General features: G+C 48.4%; 8 protein-coding genes across 8 annotated transcripts; 4 read left to right on the top strand and 4 right to left on the bottom strand.

Moving 5' to 3' along the window:
• Positions 1–264: 264 nt before the first annotated feature.
• Positions 265–1,342, bottom strand: PGRI_062610 (S-formylglutathione hydrolase; the record flags this gene model as incomplete). Its single annotated transcript, XM_040793975.1, has 4 exons — positions 265–450; positions 512–706; positions 780–1,000; positions 1,087–1,342. 4 exons carry the CDS (start codon positions 1,340–1,342, stop codon positions 265–267), a joined length of 858 nt encoding a protein of 285 aa, XP_040648830.1.
• A 281-nt stretch (positions 1,343–1,623) lies between these two features.
• On the bottom strand, positions 1,624–7,867 carry PGRI_062600 (C50 family peptidase; the record flags this gene model as incomplete). Its single annotated transcript, XM_040793974.1, has 2 exons — positions 1,624–3,203; positions 3,256–7,867. The coding sequence occupies 2 exons, from the start codon at positions 7,865–7,867 to the stop codon at positions 1,624–1,626; spliced, it is 6,192 nt and encodes a 2,063-aa protein (XP_040648829.1).
• A 374-nt stretch (positions 7,868–8,241) lies between these two features.
• On the top strand, positions 8,242–8,765 carry PGRI_062590 (DUF5321 domain-containing protein; the record flags this gene model as incomplete). Its single annotated transcript, XM_040793973.1, has 2 exons — positions 8,242–8,530; positions 8,587–8,765. 2 exons carry the CDS (start codon positions 8,242–8,244, stop codon positions 8,763–8,765), a joined length of 468 nt encoding a protein of 155 aa, XP_040648828.1.
• An 825-nt stretch (positions 8,766–9,590) lies between these two features.
• On the bottom strand, positions 9,591–11,730 carry PGRI_062580 (citrin; the record flags this gene model as incomplete). Its single annotated transcript, XM_040793972.1, has 2 exons — positions 9,591–11,492; positions 11,554–11,730. The coding sequence occupies 2 exons, from the start codon at positions 11,728–11,730 to the stop codon at positions 9,591–9,593; spliced, it is 2,079 nt and encodes a 692-aa protein (XP_040648827.1).
• Positions 11,731–15,022: 3,292 nt separating this feature from the next.
• PGRI_062570 (uncharacterized protein) lies at positions 15,023–15,400 on the top strand (the record flags this gene model as incomplete). Its single annotated transcript, XM_040793971.1, has 1 exon — positions 15,023–15,400. One exon carries the CDS (start codon positions 15,023–15,025, stop codon positions 15,398–15,400), a length of 378 nt encoding a protein of 125 aa, XP_040648826.1.
• A 2,043-nt stretch (positions 15,401–17,443) lies between these two features.
• PGRI_062560 (N(6)-L-threonylcarbamoyladenine synthase family protein) lies at positions 17,444–18,861 on the top strand (the record flags this gene model as incomplete). The annotated part of the gene is made up of 2 exons (XM_040793970.1): positions 17,444–17,550; positions 17,613–18,861. 2 exons carry the CDS (start codon positions 17,444–17,446, stop codon positions 18,859–18,861), a joined length of 1,356 nt encoding a protein of 451 aa, XP_040648825.1.
• A 340-nt stretch (positions 18,862–19,201) lies between these two features.
• PGRI_062550 (uncharacterized protein) lies at positions 19,202–19,822 on the bottom strand (the record flags this gene model as incomplete). The annotated part of the gene is made up of 4 exons (XM_040793969.1): positions 19,202–19,428; positions 19,487–19,498; positions 19,556–19,734; positions 19,800–19,822. 4 exons carry the CDS (start codon positions 19,820–19,822, stop codon positions 19,202–19,204), a joined length of 441 nt encoding a protein of 146 aa, XP_040648824.1.
• A 407-nt stretch (positions 19,823–20,229) lies between these two features.
• PGRI_062540 (putative PHD finger domain protein) lies at positions 20,230–23,541 on the top strand (the record flags this gene model as incomplete). The annotated part of the gene is made up of 2 exons (XM_040793968.1): positions 20,230–22,646; positions 22,698–23,541. The coding sequence occupies 2 exons, from the start codon at positions 20,230–20,232 to the stop codon at positions 23,539–23,541; spliced, it is 3,261 nt and encodes a 1,086-aa protein (XP_040648823.1).
• Between the last annotated feature and the right edge of the window lie 254 nt (positions 23,542–23,795).

Genomic DNA, 23,795 nt, shown 5'->3' with positions numbered 1-23,795 from the left:
GTAAGAAATGAATGATATAATTCGATTCCATAGATTCAGGCACTATATTTTCAATTTGGTCTCGTTATTTCAGTTTACCAGATGTGGCATCATCTCCCTATCATCAGCTTTGCATGGTCATCCCAAATCCCAGACCTATCTATATCATCGACCTAACAGCCTGACTCTCACTTGAGCCAAGAAAAGAACCAATCAGATCCAGTTTACAAAAAGACACAAGATAAGACAAACATATTTTGAAATTAGGAGTTAGGAGAGCACACACTATGCAAAGAGATACTTGGCCGCATGCTCAACATGGTCATCCGCAAAGGTAGCAATGGTATAATAGGAGTGGTCATAATCCGACTGGTATCGAACATTCAAACCGGCGATGCCTGCGTCACGGGCAGCAGCTTCGAAGTTCTCCGGTAGGAGTTGGCCTTGTTTGTAGAAGTTGTCGCCGGTACCCTGGATATAAATTAGACACTGTACAATGAACAGAGTAAAGCAAAATGAAAATGAAACTCACCACATCAACCAGAATATCCAACGGACCGCCACTCCACTTCTTAATCAACTCAGTAGCATCGTGCTCCTTCCACTTATCCTGTTGGTCATCGCCGAAGTATCCCTTGAACGCCTTCTGGCCCCAGGGACAGTTGATGGGGTTGGTGATTGGCGCGAACGCAGAGACAGACTTGTACTTGCCCGGGTTACGGAGGAACTGATGCATGTGTTAGATAAGCTTTAAGGATATTCTCCCGGCTCTTTCGTCTATAGAACATCTTGTAACTTACCAAAGTGAGCGCACCATGTCCACCCATACTGTGACCAGTGATACTAACACGACTAGCATCCAACTGCGAGAATGCAGCAAAGACAGTCTTCGGCAGCTCTTCGGTGACATAGCTATACATGTTATAGCCGGCATTGTAAGGGGCTTTTGTGGCGTCGACGTAGAATCCAGCGCCGGAGCCGAAATCATATGCGTCGTCCTCGCCTTGGATGCCGAGGCCGCCTTAGAAATGTTAATTATGTATTTTCTTTATTTCCGGATAATTTAGATGGAAGATATAGGTGGACGCAATAATAAGGCAGACATACGTGGGCTGGTATCAGGGTACAGAACGGCAATTCCCTTCTTGCTGGCGCTATGCTGGAAAAAGCCCTTTTCGGAGCAGTTCTCGGCGGAGCAGGTTAGACCAGAGAGGTAGATCAGTACGGGGACTTTCTGTGTCTGAGCTTGCGGGGGCAAGAAGAGGTTGAATTTCATCTCGCATTTTGTAGTTGTAGCGGCATGGCTCAGCTTTAGGAGCTTGCCGCCGAAAGAGGCGATGGTTGCATTTGTTGTGACGGACATGATGTAGTATGTAGGAAAGAAAATAGGAAGACAACGGGGAGACGTTTTTTATGGTGGGGGGGAATTGTCCCGCATGAGGGGGAAGGTCCACTTTAGGATTATATTTCCTATTTCGGATGTTATGGAATTACATAGTAGACATCATAGTCTATTAATTGCATCTTAACATAATAAGTGAACATTAATCTATTAAACCCTTGGAATGCTAAGTATGAAGAGTCAAATCAGATACAGGAACGCCAAGGTATATATACACAATAAGAGAAACATGAACCTCATATTTACTCCAAAAACACTGGAACTCCATAAACAACAGGCGCGGCACCATTCAGATACTTCAACACACAAGCACCTCTCGAACGCGCAATTGCCGTGTCAAGCCCAACGTCCTCATGTCGGCTCTTATCCTTCTTATCCGTCTTCTCGACCAGGCCCCACGCATCAAAGGCAGTTGTGGTAAATCGATCGATATCCCGATCCGTAACATCCCACAGCGTAGCCACGAGCGCAGGACTACCTGCATGAAGATAATTCATCGGCGTACCGTAGGGCTCGTACTCGCCGGCTTCAGTCAAAGTGCCACTGCTACATCCCATGAGGAAAGTAACAGCGCATTGCGTGAGCCGTTTGACCGTGCGGCCGCGGATGTACTGCGCGCCACTACCGTGACCGAAGTAGAGGAATAGATCTTTCTTTTCTAGCGCGTCGCGGAATTCGTCTTCGCTTGGTTCGCGCTGTACGACTGCGGTCCAAGATTTGAATCGGGAGAGGTCTTGTTCGAATGTTGTTTGTGTTGTTCGTAGATCGCCTGTCGGGTTGAGGACGAATGCACCGGAGGTCCGGTCCAGAATGGCTCCGGAGGATGCCTTGCGGAATTGGAGGACTCGGTCCCGCAGACACTCGAGGGATGGGACGCGGCATACAGGGTATCCTTGAAGACAGGGAAGTGATTCCCAAGGGAATAGGTGGAGGGCTTTGTCGAGGACGAGGATTGTATGCCTTGGCGGCCGTGTTGCAAGTTCATCGCGCGCAGCTTCATGGTAGCCCCGCAAGGCATCGAGGGTATCTACGACCATCATGTCGAAGTCGATCTCGTCGTAGGCATTGCGCTCGCCCTGGAATTGTAGGATATCCACGACAAAGTAAAGAAGATCCATCAGGGTGTCTTCGGGCTCTTCTTGCTCTTCGAGATCGCGAAGCCCAATGAACAAGTCTACTACATTCTGATGCAGCGTAAGCCGGGGTCCAGCGGCCTTGCCACCCTTTTGCCGAGAAGGAAGATGCTTGTCAAGGATGCTTTGGAAGGTACTCGCAAACCGGGCCAGCGCAGTAGTCTCCCGTGAGAGTGGCGAAAACACACCGCGGAACCCTCCAAACCATATGTTCTCAATATTTTGAAGCACGCTTTCCATCCGACGATCAAGCGCTTCACGGGTCTTCCACCATTCCTTCTTCGACACCTTGTCCGTCTGGGCCTTAGCTGCATGTGCACTTTGGTTGGCGAGCTTGATGAGTTCTTGCATTTCATCCTTTCCATCCTCAAAGGTGAATTGTTCTTCCTCGTCGTCTTCCGAGTTTCCTCGGTGGAGGGGAAGACGCAGAAGGAACGGCGGGCGGTCTTTTTGGAGTCGTGAAACCACAAATTCAGTATGATCGGCACTCAATGACAAAGAGAGCACATTCCAAGTTTCAGGCAGAATATCGACGTAATCCTGTGTGAAGTTGGAGCAAAGATCATTGTCCAGCTCGACAGCTGAGGGGAACGATGCCGGCCAAAGAAGAGGGTCGGCAAAATCAGCCAGCTGTCGATCGATGTCAATCGCCATACGTTCTCGGGCAAATGCGCCAACACGTCCGATCTCTAATTGAAAAGTCAGATACACGTCAAACCGAAAGGATTTCGCAAGACTTACCATTCATAGTTGCAGGCGACTGAGCTAGAGTCGCTGGGATCCCGGGAGAAGTCGCATGCGATAGCATAGATATCCGGCTCATCAAGCGAGATGCTGCATGGCTATCAAGCGTTGAACCTAGAATTGTGGCATCGGAGAAGACACTGGCAAGACAATCGCTCGCCTTGGACAGCATAACCGAAAAGTCCTCACTGGCTCTTTGAGCCTTAGTGCGTGTTGTTTTGGCGGGAGCCCTGGTTCTCCTTGTCGATGGCTTTGTCGTGGGTAAGCTAGGTTCATCTATCGTCTTGCTTGGTGTTTTGAGTGATGGCAACGAGATTGTAGATTCAGGTAAGACGCAGTACACGGCATGGCTGGCAAAACGGCGAATTGCATCAGCCAACAGATGCTCGCTTTCACCGATCTCCAGAGTGATCTTGCTTTCTCTGGCCACGGCAAATTGTCTGGCTTCTGCGAGTGTTTGCGCAGATCGCTCAAAGTCGCGCAATTCTCTCAGGCAATCAGCTTGCTGTCTGAGGATGCTGCCTTTCAGTTGTAATAGGGACTTAGATTGGACTTCGGGGAGAGTTGATTTTGGAGCTGAAGATTTCCTTGTGGTTTTGGTAGTAGTGGAACTGGTTGCACGGGTTCGCCGAGTAGTAGTAGTCGTAGTAGGTGTTGGGGTCCGAGGTGTTGGGGTTCGCCGGCTGCTTGCTCTAACCCGTAACTTGTCCATCTTTTCTTCGATTTCTGCCATTCCTGAGGCCTCCGGATTGGCAAGCACATCAGCAGAGGTGACGGCTGTGATAATTTTGTCTGCTTCAAGAAGAACGCGGAGTGCCTTCTCATGTGCACCCTGCGTCTTGTATAGGGATGCAAGAGCCATTTGGAAAGACACGGTTTCAATACTTCTCTGGGTTTGTTTAGACGACTCAGCCGCCGCAGAGAGATGGTCCTGTCCCTCAGTCATGTGCCCACTGAGAATCCAATGGCAACCGAGCTGGGTCTGCGCCGCAAGTAGCCGTGCATTCGCATCAAGAGTTTTATCAATCTTCAGTGCTTGCTCGCTGTAATAGATAGCATCCTGGAACAAGCCATGGTGGGCAGATAATGTAGCTAGGTTCAACAAGCAGGTATGGTGGGAACCCAGATGCGGCCAGAAAGGCGCACCTTGAACATAGCTAGCAGACACATCCGGGGAAGACCCGTTCTGGGACAAATCAAGCTTTGCGATACCATCAGCAACAGCCTCAACATCAGAGCTTCCTGCTGCGGGTAGCAGTTTGTCTTGCTTTCTTTGGGCGAGCCTCTCAACCTTAGCCCATATGCGGCAATTGAGTCGTACAGATAACTTTGCGAAGTACAGAGCCTGGGTTGCTGAGCCCTGCGCGGCGAACAACCTTGACTGAACGAAGGCGGCATCTGCTACCATTCTTTCCCATGAGATCTTCGACAGGACAGTCAAGTTGCTTAGTTCTGACTTCTGGCACTTTTCATAGAGAGCGCGGGCCGCTGAAAGAACGGCTGCTGCTTTCTCGGGTTCTCCGGTCTCTAAAAGATATTCCACCCGCGCAACTTTGTAGGAAATGGTAGCAAGAGAAGATACCTTGGTTTGAGCAAGATACTGCTCACCACGCGATAGGAGTTCACTTGCCTTTTGGCAGTAGCCCAGGCGGCAATTCTGCAATACCAAGCGCGACAGAATGATGATGGCATCTGACAGGTCCCCTGATTGCTGGAGCTCCGCGGCACGCAATATCAGTTCCAGGGTGCATAGCTGAGCTTTCCAAAGCCCGTGGATTTCGGTATAATCAACCAGGGCCTTCAACTGCAAGACCCAGTAGTCCGTGTCATTGATGCAGAGCAGCAGTGTATTCCAGTCGTGGGACTTGCGCGCCAATAAAGTCCACGATGCAAGCGTTTCATCTAGTTCGCTTGCATCAATCTTGCCGCGGTGAAAGCCGACGATGACGCGTAATGAGTTGCTAATATGGATTGCAAATGAAGCAAGATCAATGTCCTCTCGGACTTGTAACCCGCCATCCAAAGCTTTTGTTCCTGCATCTAGCAGAGTTTCAATCAAAGAAGAATCCAAGGCAGTAGGCTGCTCCAGTAGAAGCCGCAAGGCAGAGAGAATCACACGAGAATGGCGAATAGGGTAGACGTCAGGGGGGTAGAGATCGAGGAGGGAGGAAACAGCCGAGCCAAGCATCAAGCGGAACTCTTCTTCGTTTGAACAATAGCTATGCATGTCAACAAGCAAGCTCATCTGCCATTCAAGAAGAAGACCTCTTTGCTCGAATTCTAGTTCAACATCATCATAGACAACAGAGGGGTGGGATCCCTTCCTGCGCAGCTTCATCTTCAGGAAGGCAGAAAATACACGGCCAAGCATGAACCCAGGGCTCTTAGGATCCTGGTCGACCGAACTTGGATTGTGTCCTCCGTTGCTCTTGACGATCTGCTCTAGAGTGCCAGAGAGAATGTATTCTTCAATTGATTGTCGAAACATCAGCTCTGAATCAATGTACATATTGCCCTCGATGTACAGATGGGCCATTCTCTCGAACTTGAGGGCTGCAAACGCCGTGCTGCGTTGAGACGGCGAGCAGCTTGAAAGCAGCTGGGTAGATTGTTTGAGAAGGGGTATAAGCTCCCGATAACCCTGTCCAGCTTCTTTTTCTTTGATGTATCGAGACCAGAAAAGGGTTGAAAGCTTGACAAGTGCCATTCCTACGTTTTCTGTTGTCTCTGTGCTTTGCTCATTGGAAGATTCAATAGCGGAGAGCAAGCGGTGGCAATCAGACAGAATCGGAAGCATGTCTGCCCATGGTGGCCTCTGGGACATGATCGAAAGTTTCCCAATTGCAACAGTCGAATCAATGGCAGCTAGAATAATGCTCCTAGAAATTGAAATGCGTTTGTTGAACATCTCAATCTCTTTTTCGTCGCCATCCTCTGTTGGTAGGCGTCCAACATAGCGTCTGAGGAACCTGATGAATGCTTGTAGATATTCCCTGATCTGACTAGCAACTTCGTTTTTCTCGTTTTCGGTTTCGGAACTTTTTGTCATAGCCTCTCCGAACCACGCAAGAGCCAGCTTCTTCAGTCGTGCAGCTTCCACCAGCAGTTCATCTAGGTCGTTCGCACTGCCTCTTAATTGCAGTCCTAGGGATTGGGTCGCCTCTGACACAGAATCCAAAGCTCCGTCCAGGAACTTTTTCGATGTCTTGGAAGCCTGGAAATGAACAGATGCGATTTTACACCGAACCGTTGCCAGCGAAAGAGATTGGGTTTTTGAGAGGGGCTTGATGGCTTGAGCAAAAAGCTTCATAGATTCATCAAAACAGCCCGCATCGAACGCGAGCTGCCCGAGAATAGTCATGAGCTTTGCAGCCTGATTGGCGTTTTGTGTTTCTGATGACTTCTTCTTAACATCTGCAATGGATGTTTGCAACCGGGTAACCGTTTGGTAGATTGAAGCAAACTCAGCTTTCTCAATACCTCTGCTCCGGTGAGAAAAGCTACCAAAATAACGAAGCAAAGGATCGAACACTTCCTTGCTCTCATCACAGACATGACCGGACAGCTTCCAGCCCAAGCATCGAACCTCGAGAGAAAGTAGTTGCAAAGCCAATGACGTGGTTGGCTTCAAACTATTCGAGGCCTCATCCTTCGAGAAAGATGTCCCGGAGCAAAGCGATAGAATTGTATTCGATAATAGCTGGAGTTGTAGAGCAGCTTTGTCATTCGACAGTTGACCTGACTTCATAGCAGCCAAAATGACTTGAGCAGGGCTACTTGAATCTGAAAGTTGCAAAGAAGGGCAGACCTTCTGGATTGTAGAAGCTCTTCTATCCGCAGCAAATAGCCGCATCACATTCGAGTGAAAAGGAACAAGCAAGCCGTACAACGATTTCGCGTTCGAGATGTGAGCGAACGTCAAGAGATCCGACATCCGTTCTTTCGAGGCTTCTTCATCCGCCAGTTCCTTCGCCTCTGTGGTCTTCTTCCCGGCCTTCCCGCCATCTAGATGTTGTTGTATCCTCCGCTTCAAAAGCCGAAGCTCTTTGTATGCCACGTCATTCAGCCCCAAGGAGATAAGCTTTCCCGCAAGCACACACAGCCCCTGCTCGAGCTGCATATTCGGGAACTGGTCGTTCCCAGCATCATTTTTAAGGGTGCGCAGTGTTGACAAAGAAAGCCTAGCGCACTCTGCAGCAGAGACGATGCCTGCATCAGGGCCAGTATCGGGGGCATTATTCTGGCGTTTCGCTGTGGATATCTTCGCGGCATCCGTGAGGGTCTTTAACGTAGCATTGAACACCTCCGTAGCAAAGACCAGTTTCTCCTGACACGACAAAGCCGCGGTGTCGTGATCGGCCAATGATTGCAGCGCCGTATCACTAGCAGGTTTCGTCCTCGTTGTACGGGAAGTTCTCGTCCGACTCGGGGTGGCGGGTGGTTCTCTTGTGGACTTTGTGCGTTTCGTGGGTTTCTCGGGCATCTTTGGCGATCCGCGGAGGAGTGTTTGGAGGGACAACACAGTAGCGTCTGAGCATGTTGTCGTTGATCGAAGGGCCTGTTTCACTGACTCTGTTAAAGAGCTGGCCGGTAAGACGGTGACCGCCATTTTTGGTCGTTTTATCGAAGCTGCAGGACTGAGGTCATCGCTCGCGTCGAGCCTTTGATGTGCAATCGCTATCGGACACTAAACGGGGGGGGTTGTCGCAGCAACAACAACGCTATACCGTATTAAGATGGTTGATAGCCTTATCGCCTCAGGCAATCACAACCTCAACTTTTCCCGCTTCTGAAGATCGACGAGTACTACTAGACGCAAACAGAGCTATGGCTTTCAGATTCAAGCCCTTTGGGCTAAGCAGACAGATATTTTCTGCTCCTTCTACATTAAATGCTACCAGACAATGCCGTGCTCCGGCTGGGCGCTCATATTCGACCTCCGATCGTCTTCCGAAGATCGCAGACACGTCAGTATGGACGGCAATGATTCCCCGATTCCTTCGGGGTGGCAGAGCGCGCAAGGATCCCGCGAAAGAGAAATCTAAAGAATGGAACCCGGCGACGTTCTACATCATCATGTTCACTCTTATCGGCTCGCAGGCCATTCGCATGCTCACATTGAAGAACGGCTATGCGGCGTATACTCGGACGACGGATGCGAAGATTGAGCTTCTGGCGGAGATTATTGCACGAGTCAAGAATGGAGAGAAGGTTGATGTGGAGAAGTTGTTGGGAACGGGCGATGAGGCAAAGGAACGAGAGTGGGACGAAGGTATGTTCAATATCCGACAATCCTATTCTATGGTTAGAGTCTGACCATTTCTCTAGTACTGCGCGAGATTGAAGCCGAGGATTCTCTATGGCATGAGAGGAAGACCGCCCAGTCCCAAGCAGAGAAGCAACAGGAACCCGAGAAAGAACAAAAACAACCTACACAGCCTTCGGAAGAAAAGAAGACCGAGGAAGTCACTAAGAAAGAGTCAACACGGAAGCTTAGATTCTATTAAATTGGGACTGAATTCGGTCTTCATCAAGAACAAGCCTCTGATCTTGGGGCTCCGTCATATGGGCTCGGAATATACGCCACCGCATTGAGCCACTTCCGCCTCAATATCAAATCGATCATTTAGATCAGGATGGGATGTCTTTCTATCTACAACAACTGGGTCTAGCATTTCCCACACGTGGGCCCAGGCCATAACCAATATATCCTCGAGGATATAAATGTAACATCACCTGTACAGGGAATCTTTCCTTTTGAGTAGATTCCGATACCCGTTTGTGAGCTTGCAAACTATGCTTCATGTATATATTTTCCCGGGATTGGGGTAAACACAGAACTAGAATTACAATTTAGCCCAGTGCAGATTATCACGTCAAAACCATATTCTTGATCTAGATATATATACTGTTCTCTATGCACATCTTGGATGAACTATACATTTGTTTACGTTTAGATCCACGTCAAGAAATAGAAGAATATCAACCCAAACCAAATCTAGATTGATAGAAACACCACATTCAGGGCCCTCTAAGACAACCCACACCTTCTTTCCATATCTATCTGCTGTTGGTACAATGCAAACACAGGTGGTCTCCGGCAAGTGGAGAGAAGACATCATGATGCAAAGGGGGGGGATGTACAACCCATGCCAAGCCCAACTAAACCACAAAGAGGGCTGACATGAAAAGAATCCGAAAGAAATGTGAGAAAGATCTCATGCTAAAGAGAAAGATAGGCCTTGACCAAATGAGAAATGAGAAACATATCGCTAGTAAAAAGATGAAGAAACAAAGACGAGAAGTAGCAGATTCAGTAAATAACAGCAACCTCACTTCGAGCTCTGCAGAAACTTGGGCCAGTTCTCAGGCCGTGGGACCTGCACCCGGCCAATGTTCTGGTCCAGATCAAGGATGATCTTCAGCGCGTTCCTTGACCGGAGGTAAGGTAGAGGCGCCTTAGCACCTTGCCCACCGACACTAGGCTCAACGTGGCCAGTGGGCGTGATGGCGTCGCCCTCACCAGGCATGGGCAAGGCCTTCTGCAGCACCTCGTATGCAGCAAGGGTGAAACCGAATTGAGGCGAAGAACGCATGATACGGGCGGGTCCACCCTTGAAGAAGGCGGCTAGACCCTCTTCTTTCCAGATGGTGGAAGCGCAGTGGCGCAGACCGTGGTACTTGGTATCACCCTTACGGGCTTCGACTTGCAGACGGGTCTTGATGACGTCGCAAGGTGTGGTTAAGTAGGCGGCGGGCATACCGGCGATAGCACCGGCGGTGAGGAGCTGGACAACGCCCAACTTGTTTGTGGCGGTTTCACCGAAGAAGTCGGACTTCAAGTGTGCGTATGTGGGGAAGTAGATGGCCGAGAAGGGGACATCGCGAAGGAGACAGGCGCTGGCTCCCTTGTACAGACCCACCAAACCCAGGTTCTTGACAATCCAGAGGGCTGAGCGGCGAGGGGTACCTTCGACGCTCTTCGCAATTTCACCCTGGACCTGCAGACGAATCTTCACAATCTCAAGAGGATTTGTGAAGACGACTTGACAAGCACCAGCAGTTCCACCAGCCAAAACTTCCTGGGCGTACTTAATACGGTTGGTTTCCTTGTCTGTGAAGTAGCCACGAACGAGATCGTTCACAGTCAGCTTGATAGCTTTTTCGGGTGCCACACCAATCAACTGAGGAATAACACCAGAGTACAGTCCAGTGAAACCTTCGTTGCGGATAACCTTCCTAGCGCAATCGATAGAGTTGTTGTACAGTCTCTCGCCCGGGCGAGACGAGCGCTGGTTCTGCAGGCGGGTCTTGACCAAATCAATGGGGTAGACCATGAAAGCACCGAAAGCACCAGCGATACTACCCAAAGCAAAGTGGTGTGCAGACTCAAGGACGCCGTGAAGGACACTCTTAGTCTTCTCGGCAACTTCATGTCCAGCAGCCACGGCCTGGCCTACAGCGATCCCGGGGATACGCCATGAAGCATCGATGACCTTGGCGAAGTCTTTCTGAGAGAGACGTCCTGAAGGCGCATCGAGTCCAGCGAAGTGGAACAGAATATCAGCCTCCATGGGTGTAAACTGAGAGAAACGGGTGACGCGAGCGGCCTCGTTCAGGAAATCGGAACGAGTGATCTTGCCATCGGTGCTCTTCTTTGTTGCTTCACGGACCACCATATCAATAATATCCATCTCGCGCATGACATTCTGGAAAGCACGGACATTGGCGTAGGAGATGCGGTTGCTAGTCGAGATATTGCACAGGGTGGGGAGGTTCTCAAGGACATGATCGGACAATTTGTGTTTTGAGGTCTCGAGGATAATGCGCTGGAAGTCCTCGGGTTGGATAAAGCCATCACCATCCTTGTCGAAGATGTGGAAGGCTTGACGGATACGCTCACCCTGCAAACCGCGCAGCATCTGAGCGAATTGGGGGTAGGTCATATCATGGCGAGACTTGGAACGACCTCCGTAGAGCGATGCCCATTCTGAGTTCCAGTCAAAGGGAATGCTGTCGGCACTCTTGTTCATGTTATACAATCCCTGCACGGCATCGAACTTGACACTACCGGTTCCATCGAAGTCAAAGAGGCGGAAGGCGATCTCGTACTCGGCATCGGGCTTTGCGAGGAGGTTTTCGAAGGAGGCCCAGTCGGTAATGTTCAGCTTGCCAGCTCTCCGTCGGTCTGCGACGTTGAAAAGGATGCCATATTGTTCGCGCTTAATCTTGTGCTGTTGGGAGGAAAAACCAAGTCAGCAATTGCGACAGTACCTTTGCCCTAGTAACACTTACATAGTCTTCCTGCTTGGGTGCCACAGCATCAATGAAATTCTCCTTATCCATAAAAAGGTCCCCATTCTCGTCCTTTTGCGCATGGCGGATAAAGTTGGAGCGTGCCTGATGGGACAGCTGAGGCGACTCGGTACTGCCTAGGAGTGATTCCTTTACAGCTTCTTTTACGCTGGCCATTGTGTATGTGCAAGCTGATTGAGTAATAAACACGAAAACCAAAAGAGAAAAACTGGGGGAAGGAAGGGGTCGAAGGAGTGGAGAAAGAGATTGAGTCAACAAGAAAAAAGTGGTATAAAATAATATAAGGGAGTTCCACTTGGTACACGTTTTGTGGACTTTTTTCTCTTATGATAATAATATAATATTAGATATTACAATAGATAATGTAGATAGATTTCATATTTCTATTGCTTTAATTGCTTTATAACATATTTCACGCATACACCCGCCACGTTGAATTTTTCACCCCCTTGGAGATTTTTTTTTTTTTTCATTATGGCGTTATTTACCCGGACAGATCGGACCGAATCAGCTCTCACCTCCGCATTACTCCCCCCTGGTCTATTCCGTATATAACAATAGATCCAATCCCTCAATTAGCCTATAACTTCTTATTTGTTCGAGAAAAACTCTTTAACCAATCATTCCTTGGATACCATGTTTGCCACCACGGTAGGACATGAAAGGCGAAAAATAACAAAAAAAACCAAAAATAACAGGCGACTTTGAAAGAAAAACCTTCAGGGAGAAACCGGGAGTTGAAATGTGTCACATGGCCCCTTCGGAACCGGTGAGCGTTAAAGACGAGAAGACACGAAAACAAAGAAAAACAGGGACCCTCCGAGTTCGGTGCGGAGAACAAGAATTTGGAGATTTTCATGTCAATTGGTCAATTTGAGATCTTCCCCTCTCCCAAGTCTTCCAGACTCGGCTTAACTCCGGAGGTTCCCTTTTTTTTTCTCCGCACTTTATTAATGCATTTAACCGATTATGTTCATTATTTAATCTATAATTTTATGTCCCAATTACACTACAGAGTATGGGGTAGAGATTCTGAATCTGACACTAAATCATAGGTAATGGTGTATAGCGGTGTATAACAGCCTTTTTCTTGGGAGCCTTGTAAAGCTCCAATGATTCACCGGGACCCTGCCGATTAACCTCGCGTAATTAATAATATGGGGTACTCCATATATTCGGAGTGCTCCGTACCATCTGGCAAGATTCATTATATGTGAATATAAAGTTGAGTTCCAATTCCTCGTTTATTCCTGTCAAAAGCTTATAGAAGGTAAAAGGTTAGACTATAATACGGCATGGATGTACCCGAAGGCTGTTGGGGTAAAATCAATGTCATACCCACATAGAACGATGGCCAGATACTCAGAGAAAGATGAAGAGAAACTATAGAAGAATTCAAGAGCGATTCCAACAACTACTTGTTGCTATAATAGAACAATGAGAATCTCATCACTACTATTAACCTATATGTACTACCAAGTATGTTTAACTTCAATCCCCTTTGATGGAGCATAAGGGAAATAATCCCTTTGTTTATCAAAAGGTGGAGTCAAAAAGATCTTATCATACACGTGAAGGACCGACTCAGCCCTATGGATGTTTTATCATATTATCCCCATTTCTCTATATCCTATTTCGTCACTATGTCTGATACCCCCGAGATATAATGTCCTCTTCAACCTCTAAATTTGTTCTTTCTTATACACCTCGTTGATAAGAAAAAGCCTCCTATACCCAACGGATATGATCATTTCCTTCATTCGATTTCATCTCATAACGATAAGAAACAAAGATAGTAACTACACCCTCTATAATCTTGAAGAGTGAGCTTCAACATCCATACAACCCCATATCTTCCCGGTATCGATTTAAGATATAATTATCATAACACACTAGCCCAATAGTCTAAACAATTTAAAGTCCTCTAGCAACGCCTAACAACGCCTAGTAACTAATAAGCTAGCCAAGACCCAGCCTATTCCGAAGCCTTCTAAGCCCCAGCCACCCACCCCTTTCCACCCCGCCCCCCGCCCCCCGCCGGGGAAATCTTCCCAAAAACCTTGGAAGCTTTGGATGCCCAGCCCCCCAGCCTATGTCCCAACTCTTCACACCGGTAAGATCCTACGGATTCCGCTAATCTCATAGGATCTCGGGTCGGTACCTTATTCCAAAATTCCCGTGTCTCCTGCGCATGTCCGTCGCATTTCTTGCGTTTCTGTTTCTAATATCTTTCTTACCGTCCAAGGTCCAGCCACAGGCCCATACTAGAGCGAGTCGCTCGTCTCATCAGTTCAAACACTCTCCCCTGGTGTTCATCCTAATCAAGTATATATGAGTACTCCGTATGTGTCAAGTATGCGCCGTTGATGTTAGAGGTCTATAAATAGGATACATATCAAGCATTATGTGCATCCCACAGCATGCGTGCTCTGTTTGAAAAATGAGGAAACAAAGTTACTAGGATGATCACACAGGAGGATGTAACATAGATCAGCATTGTCTTGTAAGGACTGAAGGTCAATTGGCCGCCCAAAAAAAGCTAGATAAAAATGTGACCAACAGTGCTATAACTGCATTTAATATGTAGCGTTGGTAGGCTTCGGAGTGATTATGGAGTATGTTCAAGGGTAGATGTCATTCATCGCTCTCAATCCTGAAGAGTAAAAATAGTTAATAGCGCCATCAACTCCATGTGATATCTAATTATAGTACGACGATCTTCCAAATTTGTTCATCAAACCAATCAGGGTTCGCCGCCGCTGCTAGTCACTGTGATAATGCGGGGATATCACCCAATAATGTGGGAATCCACTTGGTGTACCTCTGTAACTGCAATATTCTTCGTCTATTAATTGATAGTCGGTCGAGAGTTTCGAATCAAATGGACAGGAAGATCACGGTGTGGTTCCAGGTGCAGTTGGCTGCAGGGCATATGGATGTGCCTCCCATCGAATCCTACCGTCCATCACATCACACTAGACAGGGAGTCCAATCCTTAGGGATTTTAATTGGCTGGACGGGACGGAAGCTTTCCCAAGTTAGAAACTCGAATGTGATGGTGGTGATTTGTGCGCCGTCGTGCATGGGGTGGGCGCTTAGAGAAGAAGTTGGTTCCCCTCTCTTCTGATGTGTATATAGCTGCACCCATCTGTCCCCCAGGAGACAGATTTTTGAATATTGTTTAACATTTTCTATTTTCCTATTTTCCTATTTTCCTATTTTCCTATTTTCCTATTTTCCTATTTTTTTTTTTCTATTTTTGCCTTTATTTCCTGCGCTTCAATTTGGCTGGTCCAACTTCAACTCCTTACACCTGCGTCAACAATTGTTTCTCCCCTTACTCGGATATCTTTGTTGATCAAAGTTTCCCTGTATAAAACCCGATTAACATCAACGCTTGTCTTGAACTTGAACTTCTTGGACTATCATTGATTCTTCATCCGTCACAATGTATACCGCCCGTGTCGTCAAGCCAAAGCTGTCCCTGAGCATCTCTGCTGTGCAGAACGCTCCTCGACCATCACTATCGCTCAAGTCACCAAGTACTCTTCCTCGTACACCTGTCTCGCCAATCTCCGCGGCGAGCCCGTCCAGCATGAGATTCTCCTCACTACAAGTGCCAAGCTATTCATACACAAACTCTTGCTCATCGAAGAGCATCCTCAAGAAGCAGTCATCCTCGCGTGCTGCTACTGTTGACAAGCGTATACAATTCCAGGTTACGCCAACAGTCCACTGTGTAACACCCATTGAGAATCCAGACGAGTATTACGGCAAACACATGAAGATGTCACGAGAAGAGCGGCGATGGACGGTCCGACAGTGAGATGATTTTCGAGATCTGTATCACTACTGACTGTCCATGGCTGGAGTAATTGGAGCGATCGGGTTCTTCTGAATGATTCGGGTACATCTTGCTTTTGCAATGCCATATCCTGCACCCCGGATCTCTTGTTGATCACCTCACTTCGCACACCTCGCGCGCCCGACAATGGACAGCTTCAAACTGCAAGGTGAATTCCTAGAACTTGCAGAACGGCGCATTAAAGTGTTCATCCAGCCTGTCGCAAGATGGTTCTTTGGATGGCTATGCTGCCTCGCGCTTTTTCGCTGGCCCAGAACTCATCAATGTCATCTATCTGGGCTGCCTACGATGCGCGCCGCATGCTCTGTACTTGAAGGGACAACGATGTATCAATGTTTTGGAGAAACAATATATTTATGACGTTATGATGGGAGCTGGATTGATGATTTTGATTTTTGAGTACAAATGTTTTAACCTAGTCGTTCGTTACTGCAAATACAACGGTGCCCTTGACCCTATTTTGACATACTCTATTTTATACTAAGTAAAATTCAAGATTCATAGGTAATAAATAGTCTTTGCGCCAGTACACAGTGCATTCCTCAGATCACTATAGATGCATTCGCCGAATACTTAGAACCAGCAGGTCGCAAAGTAGCCAGTCCTATGATAATTTAACCAAGATTCTCATACCCCCGTACCGAAGCCCCCCAGCCTCAATAAAAAGAGAAAGAGTTATTTCGTTATATATATTTTCAGTACCGGATTTACGTCACGGCTTTCCCGGAGGGCCGTTTTACCACCCTCAATGAGTACCTAAATAGGGATTTTATCTCATGCCTTTCTATTGACTCTGATTTTTCTTCAATACATGTTACCGGCCTAGTGGCGCAGTGGTAACGCGTCGCACTTGTAATGCGAAGATCCCGTGTTCAATTCACGGCTAGGCCCTTAGCTTTTTTGCTTCTCTAAGGTTTCACACCCCCAAAATTGTCTACCAGCGTGTTCAAGTTTGAGTCCAGAAACTTTTTGGAAAATAGATGTTAAAAAAGAATTAGATATCTCCTTGTACGGCCACAAAATTATATACACTAAGCTCGTTATTTTTCAAACTCTTAAAATACATAGCCAAAGGAAGACAAGAATAAAAGCAACTTGGTTTCTTATGTGCTTTTTGTATGGGCATAAGAAAGATATCAAACTTCTTGGGAACTATAGCATCCGATATAAGTCATAGAGTAAAGCCACTACTAACCCTCGGGCCTAGTAGCGCAGTGGTTAACGCGTCGCACTTGTAATGCGGAGATTCCCGTGTTCAAATCACGGCTGGGCCTTTCTTTTTTTTCCCCCCCTTTTCCTCTCCTCCCCTACCTTGAAGCTGTTTTCAAGTAGTTAAGTTATCATGTCTTTTTTTGCCAGTACAGCATACATACGTACATAAGCGCATTTCTATACCCCTGAGTCTACCCGTGAAACCCGAACATAGGGAGCTCTATTGACACACTAGCGCGCTTTAAGATTGACGTTGGCCCTAGTAATCCCAAGCAAGGCAATGCTAGAATTTTGACGGCATATGATATTTCTGGAGACCTGCTCTCATTCTGGTTCCTGTTTACAGCTCCGGCTCCAGATCGGGTCGTGGAGACGTAAATAATTATTTGTAGTCGCACTTCAGCAATGCTATTCCTCTGTAGGCATTACCATCAAACAGAGTCACTGTCAAAGAATAAGGTAAGGTCATGATGCTCTGGGGCCTCGCTCGACGAAGGTAATGCTCGGTGGTATAATGGTGTTGTGTAGTTATAGAGAGGGTGAGGAAGAAGCAACCGACATATCACCTTGAAAGGGCAAAGCTAATTCTATCTATTGCTAGGAGGGGCATAAGAAACAGTACATGTAACCATTTCCTCTCAGCTGCTTTTCACTTCTTCATCATTCATCCGTAGATCAATATAGATTACCATTTTAGTACCTGTCTTAGGGCTCTAATTAAGGGCTTCTCCGGCCCGTGCGCGTCCGATCCTTTTCGCCCCTATCGCCGGATGTATGTTAAGCATTTTACCAATGTTATTCTCAGTGACATCTGCTGTGGCTGTTCGCAGATCAGCGCTAAATGCGAGGAGATTGACCTCTCGCCGTGGCTTGCTCACGTTGGCAATTGAAACGTCATGGTAGGCGGAGGTGAATGCCTGTCCAAAAAAAAGCCGCCCAACTAATTGATTACCAACAACAGTGACGATACATCAGTCGCTATTGTCGAGAAAACAAAGAAAGACCCCGGAAACGCAGCTAAAATCCATTTCCTTGAAAATGTAACGGCCGATACGCGTGCGCATCGCGGAATCCACCCCATCATCGCCCTCGAATCCCACCAAGAAAGCCTCGCAAACCTTGTACAGAAAGCCCTTAATTACCTACCGGAGTCAAAAACAGATGATGGACTCAAACTAGCTGATGGGACTCGTCGCCGCCTCCCCGATTTCATATCCGCCACAAGAGGCCCCGGAATGCGGTCTAACCTGTCCGTTGGCCTCGACACTGGGAAAGCGCTGTCGGTTGCATGGCAGATCCCCATGGTCGGAGTGCACCACATGCAGGCACATCTTCTAACGCCCGGACTTGCATCATGTCTGGAAAATGAAACCAAGGCTGACGGCCCACCCGCAATGGTGCCCAAATTCCCTTTCCTATCCATCCTCGTCTCTGGAGGCCATACAACCCTGGTTCATTCCAAAGGTCTCACAGACCATAGAATACTAGCTTCAAGCGAGGATATAGCTATTGGAGAGGCACTCGATAAATCCGCGCGAGATATCCTACCTGCTTCCTTGCTTCAGGAAGCTAAAAGTACCATGTACGGCAAGAATCTGGAGAAATTCGTCTTCCCTAATGGCAAGGCAGATTTTGCGGATTACTCGCCACCAATAACTCGGGGTGAAGAAATCGACAGACGTGTAAGCGATTGGGGCTGGTCTATTACGACTCCATTTGCGAATACGCGCATGATGCAGTTCAGCTTTTCTTCCATTTCGAGCATGGTTGGGAAGATCGTTCAGAACAAAGGTACAGATACTAAGATGTCGCATGCAGAGCGGGTTGATCTAGGCCGGGAAGCTATGCGCGTCTGTTTTGAGCACCTTGCTTCGCGCACTGTTATCGCGCTGGAGACTCTGCGGCCGCACAATAATGGCAAGAACGATATCACCACCCTCGTTGTTAGTGGTGGTGTTGCCGCCAACCAATTCCTCATGAAAGTGCTCAGTTCGTTCTTGGAAGTGCGCGGCTTTGGCAATATCAAGATCGTTGCTCCGCCTCCATATCTGTGTACTGACAATGCGGCCATGATTGGGTGGGCGGGTCTTGAGATGTTTGAGGCTGGCTTCCGATCCGACCTCAGCTGTCGTCCTCTGCGCAAATGGACCCTTGACCCGAAAGCTGATGATGGAGGTATCCTTGGCCCAGGAGGCTGGATCCAAGAGTGATTGTGAATAACCACCGCTTGTATATTAGTGACATACCCTCTTTGTATAATAGCACATGTAAAATATTGCAATCTCATTCCCACGGATGTCATGATGCAGCGCATGAATTGCAATGAATAGAATTTTGAAAAAAAAGGAGTCATAGTGCATTATGGACATGTAAGACCCAGAATCATCAGAGACGCCGATGTTATGTAACCTCCCAGTCCACTCATCACCCATGCATCCTCCACAGTAGGGTATCGAAGATGCGCCGTTGCAACCCATGAAAACGAACCAAACTCGCGACCGACCGACTGTGCAATGCAAGTACTTTGAGATAATGAAGTCATAATCGTGATCAGCCGCCGGCAGGGGGGCCATTTCGCTGCAGTGTAGCAATCTGTTTTCGAAGCTCTAAGAAGAAGTCTCTCCCATTCGCCATGTGGTGCGCTGTGGATATGGTTACTGTTTGTTCAAGGGAAGGCTGCGTTCGAATGGGGATTTTACCCTTGGCTCCCCAGGCGGTAGATCGTTGGGTAGCACCGTCTTTAGGATGAGCTTTGTAGGGTGTCGCGAATTGGGTTTCTATATCAATGGCGCACAAGTTAGGCTTTGTAGATATGGAGGTAGAGATAAGACGTACCATTAGGCCCTGCTGTATTTCAGAAGCTTGGTCAGCCCTTGTACTTGCGGGTTAGATGCATATACATACGCTTCAAGATGTTCTTAACCTCCGCGGCGTTGAAGCCCCGTACAGGGACATGCTGTTCCTGCGGAGGGTTGGATGCGCCCCAAGCAGCATTGTTATCACGTCCGCTTCCCTGTGCTCCTGATTTATCACGGTTATTCGAGTTGCGCTGCGACGCCTGGCGACTGGGTCCACCCCGCCATCTTAAGAAGGCAGTACCAGTTAGTGAAGCTGAAGCGCGCGGTGTTTTGGGGTGGATAACGCGTACCTGTTGTCGCTGGAACCGCTCATGTTGTAATCTTGGTAAAAATGGAAAATCAAAGCTTTATCGAAGGAATGAAGTCGTAAATAGCTTGCAAGGAGTAGCTGTGGATGTCATGTTTCCATGTGAAGCTAGAGGTGCTTAAAGTCCGGGATTGGCGCCTCAGGCCAACAGGCCCAGCCAGCTCGGACGTCTCCGCCTTGACCAGATAACCAAACACCTCATCGCGCCTTGCAGCTTCCACGGGCTCTGGCGTCCTTTTGCGTCTATTGTACTCATTCATTTATAGTTTGCTGTCGCATGACTTGAGACTTGCAGCTCTGATATTTACCGAGGCCCCGCCTGAGTCGGCCTCTGAACGCGACCTGACGCCGTCCGATTAACAATCACCATCCCCAAGGATCAACATACACGCCCGAACGCTCTTTCCCAAATTATGGCACCGGCGGTCAGACATTCAATCTCTGGTCGTCCATCGCGCAATAAACCTAGATCTTCCCTTAAATCATCCAACAGCGGCTCCTTCGATTCCCCTGACGGCCCTCCTTCAAAAAAGCGAAAGTACGTTCCAGGTGGTCCTGGAGGAGGAGGAAGATTCATCGACTTCGACGCTACGATAGCTGCCGCTGCTGCTGCCGCCGCCGACGAACCCCAAGAATCCCCCAAGAAAACTAGTGCTCCTCGACGCCACTCCGCAGGTGCTCGAAGCCGTGAGATGGACCAACCATTCTTAGCCCCTCCACCGCCACCTCCCATCATACCAACAACACCACCCTCTATGTCGCGTCCAAGGCGCGATAAGAACCAAGCCCGTGGTCGGTTCACTTCCTCTACGGCCGCTGCTCTTGCTCTTCAACAAGGCGATGGGTACAAGCCACGCGAAGAGCGCGGATGGGAAGAGTTCCATCCTGACTTGGATATTGATGGCAAAATTTCTGTCTTCACCGCTGAAGAGGTTGATGCCCCAGATACTTCTGCTCCTATCTTGAGTCTGGAGGCACTGGCGGGTGCGACGGTCTCAGACCATTCAGGATCACCAGTTATTATATCAGGCGAACTGGCTTCCCCAATCCCAATCAAACGCAGGCCTGGCCGTCCACCTCGTCGCCCAGAAGCCATTCTTAACGCGCTTCTTGCCCAGCAAGGACAGAAGATCATACCACCCCCGGGTCCCAACCCCCGGGAGAAACTCACACTTCCCAAGCCGTCGTTCAGGCTGCGCGACCCCTTCACATTCTATGAGAAGAAGGGTGTCGGTCATCAGAACTATGTTGATCGCACCATGGCAAACGTGGGATACCAGGAGAGCGATCTCTTCATCCGCCATGACCGACGATTTATTCGAATGACCGAAGGCACCCAAGAAGATGACCTCGATGTGATTCAACCTGCTATGACAGATGGAGACCTTAACACCACCATTGGACGTGTTGAATATGACATGGATGAGCAGGATGAAAAATGGCTAGAAGAATACAACTCCAAGCGCCGTGAAGATCAGCTGGAACCCATCAAACCCGCTGTGTTTGAGATCACTATGACAAAAATCGAGAGGGAGTGGCACGCCCTTGAGAAGCGCATCCCCAAGCCGAATCCTAAACCCCCACAGACCGGACGTCTTCGCTCTAGCTCTGCAGCTGCCGTCAATGGCGAGACAGCTGGACCGGGCGAAGAACAAGATAGCAAGTGTGCTATTTGTGATGATGGCGATTGCGAAAACTCTAATGCCATTGTTTTCTGCGATGGTTGTGACCTTGCGGTGCATCAAGAGTGTTATGGAGTTCCTTTCATTCCAGAAGGTCAGTGGCTTTGCCGCAAATGCCAGTTGCTAGGAAGAGGGGCCACCAATTGTATTTTCTGCCCCAACACCGAGGGTGCATTCAAACAAACAACCTCATCTAAATGGGCTCATCTACTCTGCTCTTTCTGGATCCCTGAAGTTTCAATTGGTAATCCCTCTCTTATGGAGCCGGTGACCGATGTCGAAAAGGTCCCACGCAGCCGCTGGAAGTTGAATTGCTACATCTGCAAACAGCGGATGGGTGCATCCATTCAATGCAGCAACAAAAACTGCTTTGTCGCCTTCCATGTCTCATGTGCACGCAGAGCTCAACTATATCTAAAGATGAAGATCGGCCATGGACTTATGGACTCTCACCTTCTCAAGGCTTTCTGTGACAAGCATGTTCCTCCTGACTGGCGATTGGAGCATGGGACTGATTCTGCAACTGCCGATGCCATAGAATATTACCGCAATACCATGCAAGGCAGACGCTGGGGAGACAGCCAAGCTGCGGCACTCTCCATGGGACCGGCACACCCAAGTGAAGGAGGAGAAGAGGATCGCACCCTCACACCTCGCATTACCTTGACAGTAGGCGGCAATAAACGGAAACGCGTTCCCAGAACAATCTGGAAGCTGCCCTCCGGTGCCCCTGTTATCCCCCAGGTTGTTCTAAACTCGGTGATCGCTTCTCTTGGGCGATTCACGGTCCGCCAAAGGAAGCAATATGCCGAGGATGCATCCAAGTATTGGACATTGAAACGAGAGGCCAGACGTGGAGCAGCATTGCTCAAGCGACTCCAGTTGCAGCTGGAGACCTTCTCATCCATGGAAATGACACGAAGAGACTATGTGGCAATGGGTGTTCCCGGACATAAACGTCTGGAGCGCCGCATTGAGTTTGGTGAGCGACTTTATAAGGATCTCGATCGATTGAGGATGCTATGCGACGAAGTGAAGAAACGGGAGAAAGAGAAGTTGAAGGATGCAGAAATGCTCCGTAACATCGTCGATCTTGTCTACTTCCCTACATTCCCACTACTGTGGCCAATCTTTGAGAAAGCTCAACTGTAAGATACCCTCTTTCTAATTTGTCAACACTCATTCTGACTTTATTCCAGGCTCGATAGCAAAGGTCTGTTTGCAGCAGGCTTGATGTCAATCCGACAAAGGCTTAACGAACGGTTCTATCCGTCCGTTGCTGCCTTCTCTGCCGATTTGGCCAGTCTTTTCACCTCGGAAATTGGCGTGGAGCCCGCTGGCGACACCGCAGAACTCCAAGCGCAGATCAGTGGTCGCGCCCCGGAGCTCAGCCTGGAGCAACGCGAGAAGAGAAAATTGGCAAAACGTATAATCAAAGTCATCCAGCCCTCCCTGGAGGATGCGATCAGGAAAGAGAGTGAGTTGAACCGGAAACCATTCGAGAAGGAGTTGAAGGAGCTGGATGTGATTCTTGACCATAGTGTGATGTCACGCGGTGATTCTGCCGAGCCGGAAGGCGATATTGAGCTGTCTGGTCACCCTGATGCTATGGAAGGAGTTGAAGAAACGGTTGCTACGACAGAGGCTCCATCAGAAGCCCAGCCTACAGATGAACAACCACCTGAACCATCTGGGGCAGAAGAGCTACCTCCTGCTGAAGAAGCCATCAAGAATGTTCCCACCTACTATCGGCATCCAACGCCGGTCTTGACCGAACAGGACCAGCAGCTGCCTTTGGCTTTGGGTGGCATTCAATGGTACATGCAGCCATTTGACCCAGTTGGTACAACTGTTCACGAGGAACGGTGGACTGGACGGGATGTCATGCGCGGTATGAGTGAAGAACTTAGTGAACTGGATGAGGATGAACTCGAAGGCTTAAAGGACTTGGTTGACGATGGAGAGCTGAAAGGCGAAACCACCACTCCAGCTGTTTCACAACAGAATACTCGTCGAACTCGACGTTTGCGGGGCTCACGATGATTCTGGACATGATATAGCGTTCATGATTTTGATTTTAGCGTACAATTTTAGGAATGTAGTTTGTTATATGAGTGTAATTCAATAGCTAATAAAGCTTTAATATGGCGATTACTTCGGTCTTGGCGGTGCTTCTAAGGCTTTTTCCCCCCCTGCATAAAGCATTTTCAGCATTTTCAGCATTTCCAGCATTTCTTAAAGAAAAAGAAATCTCTGAATTTTCTTCCAACTCCTGAATCACCTAATTACTTAATTCA

Source organism: Penicillium griseofulvum, assembly GCF_001561935.1.
Source record: "Penicillium griseofulvum strain PG3 chromosome Unknown contig_95, whole genome shotgun sequence".
NCBI lineage: Eukaryota > Fungi > Ascomycota > Eurotiomycetes > Eurotiales > Aspergillaceae > Penicillium > Penicillium griseofulvum.
Note: the sequence above shows the minus strand (reverse complement) of the source record. Positions and strands in the feature narration are given on the sequence as shown.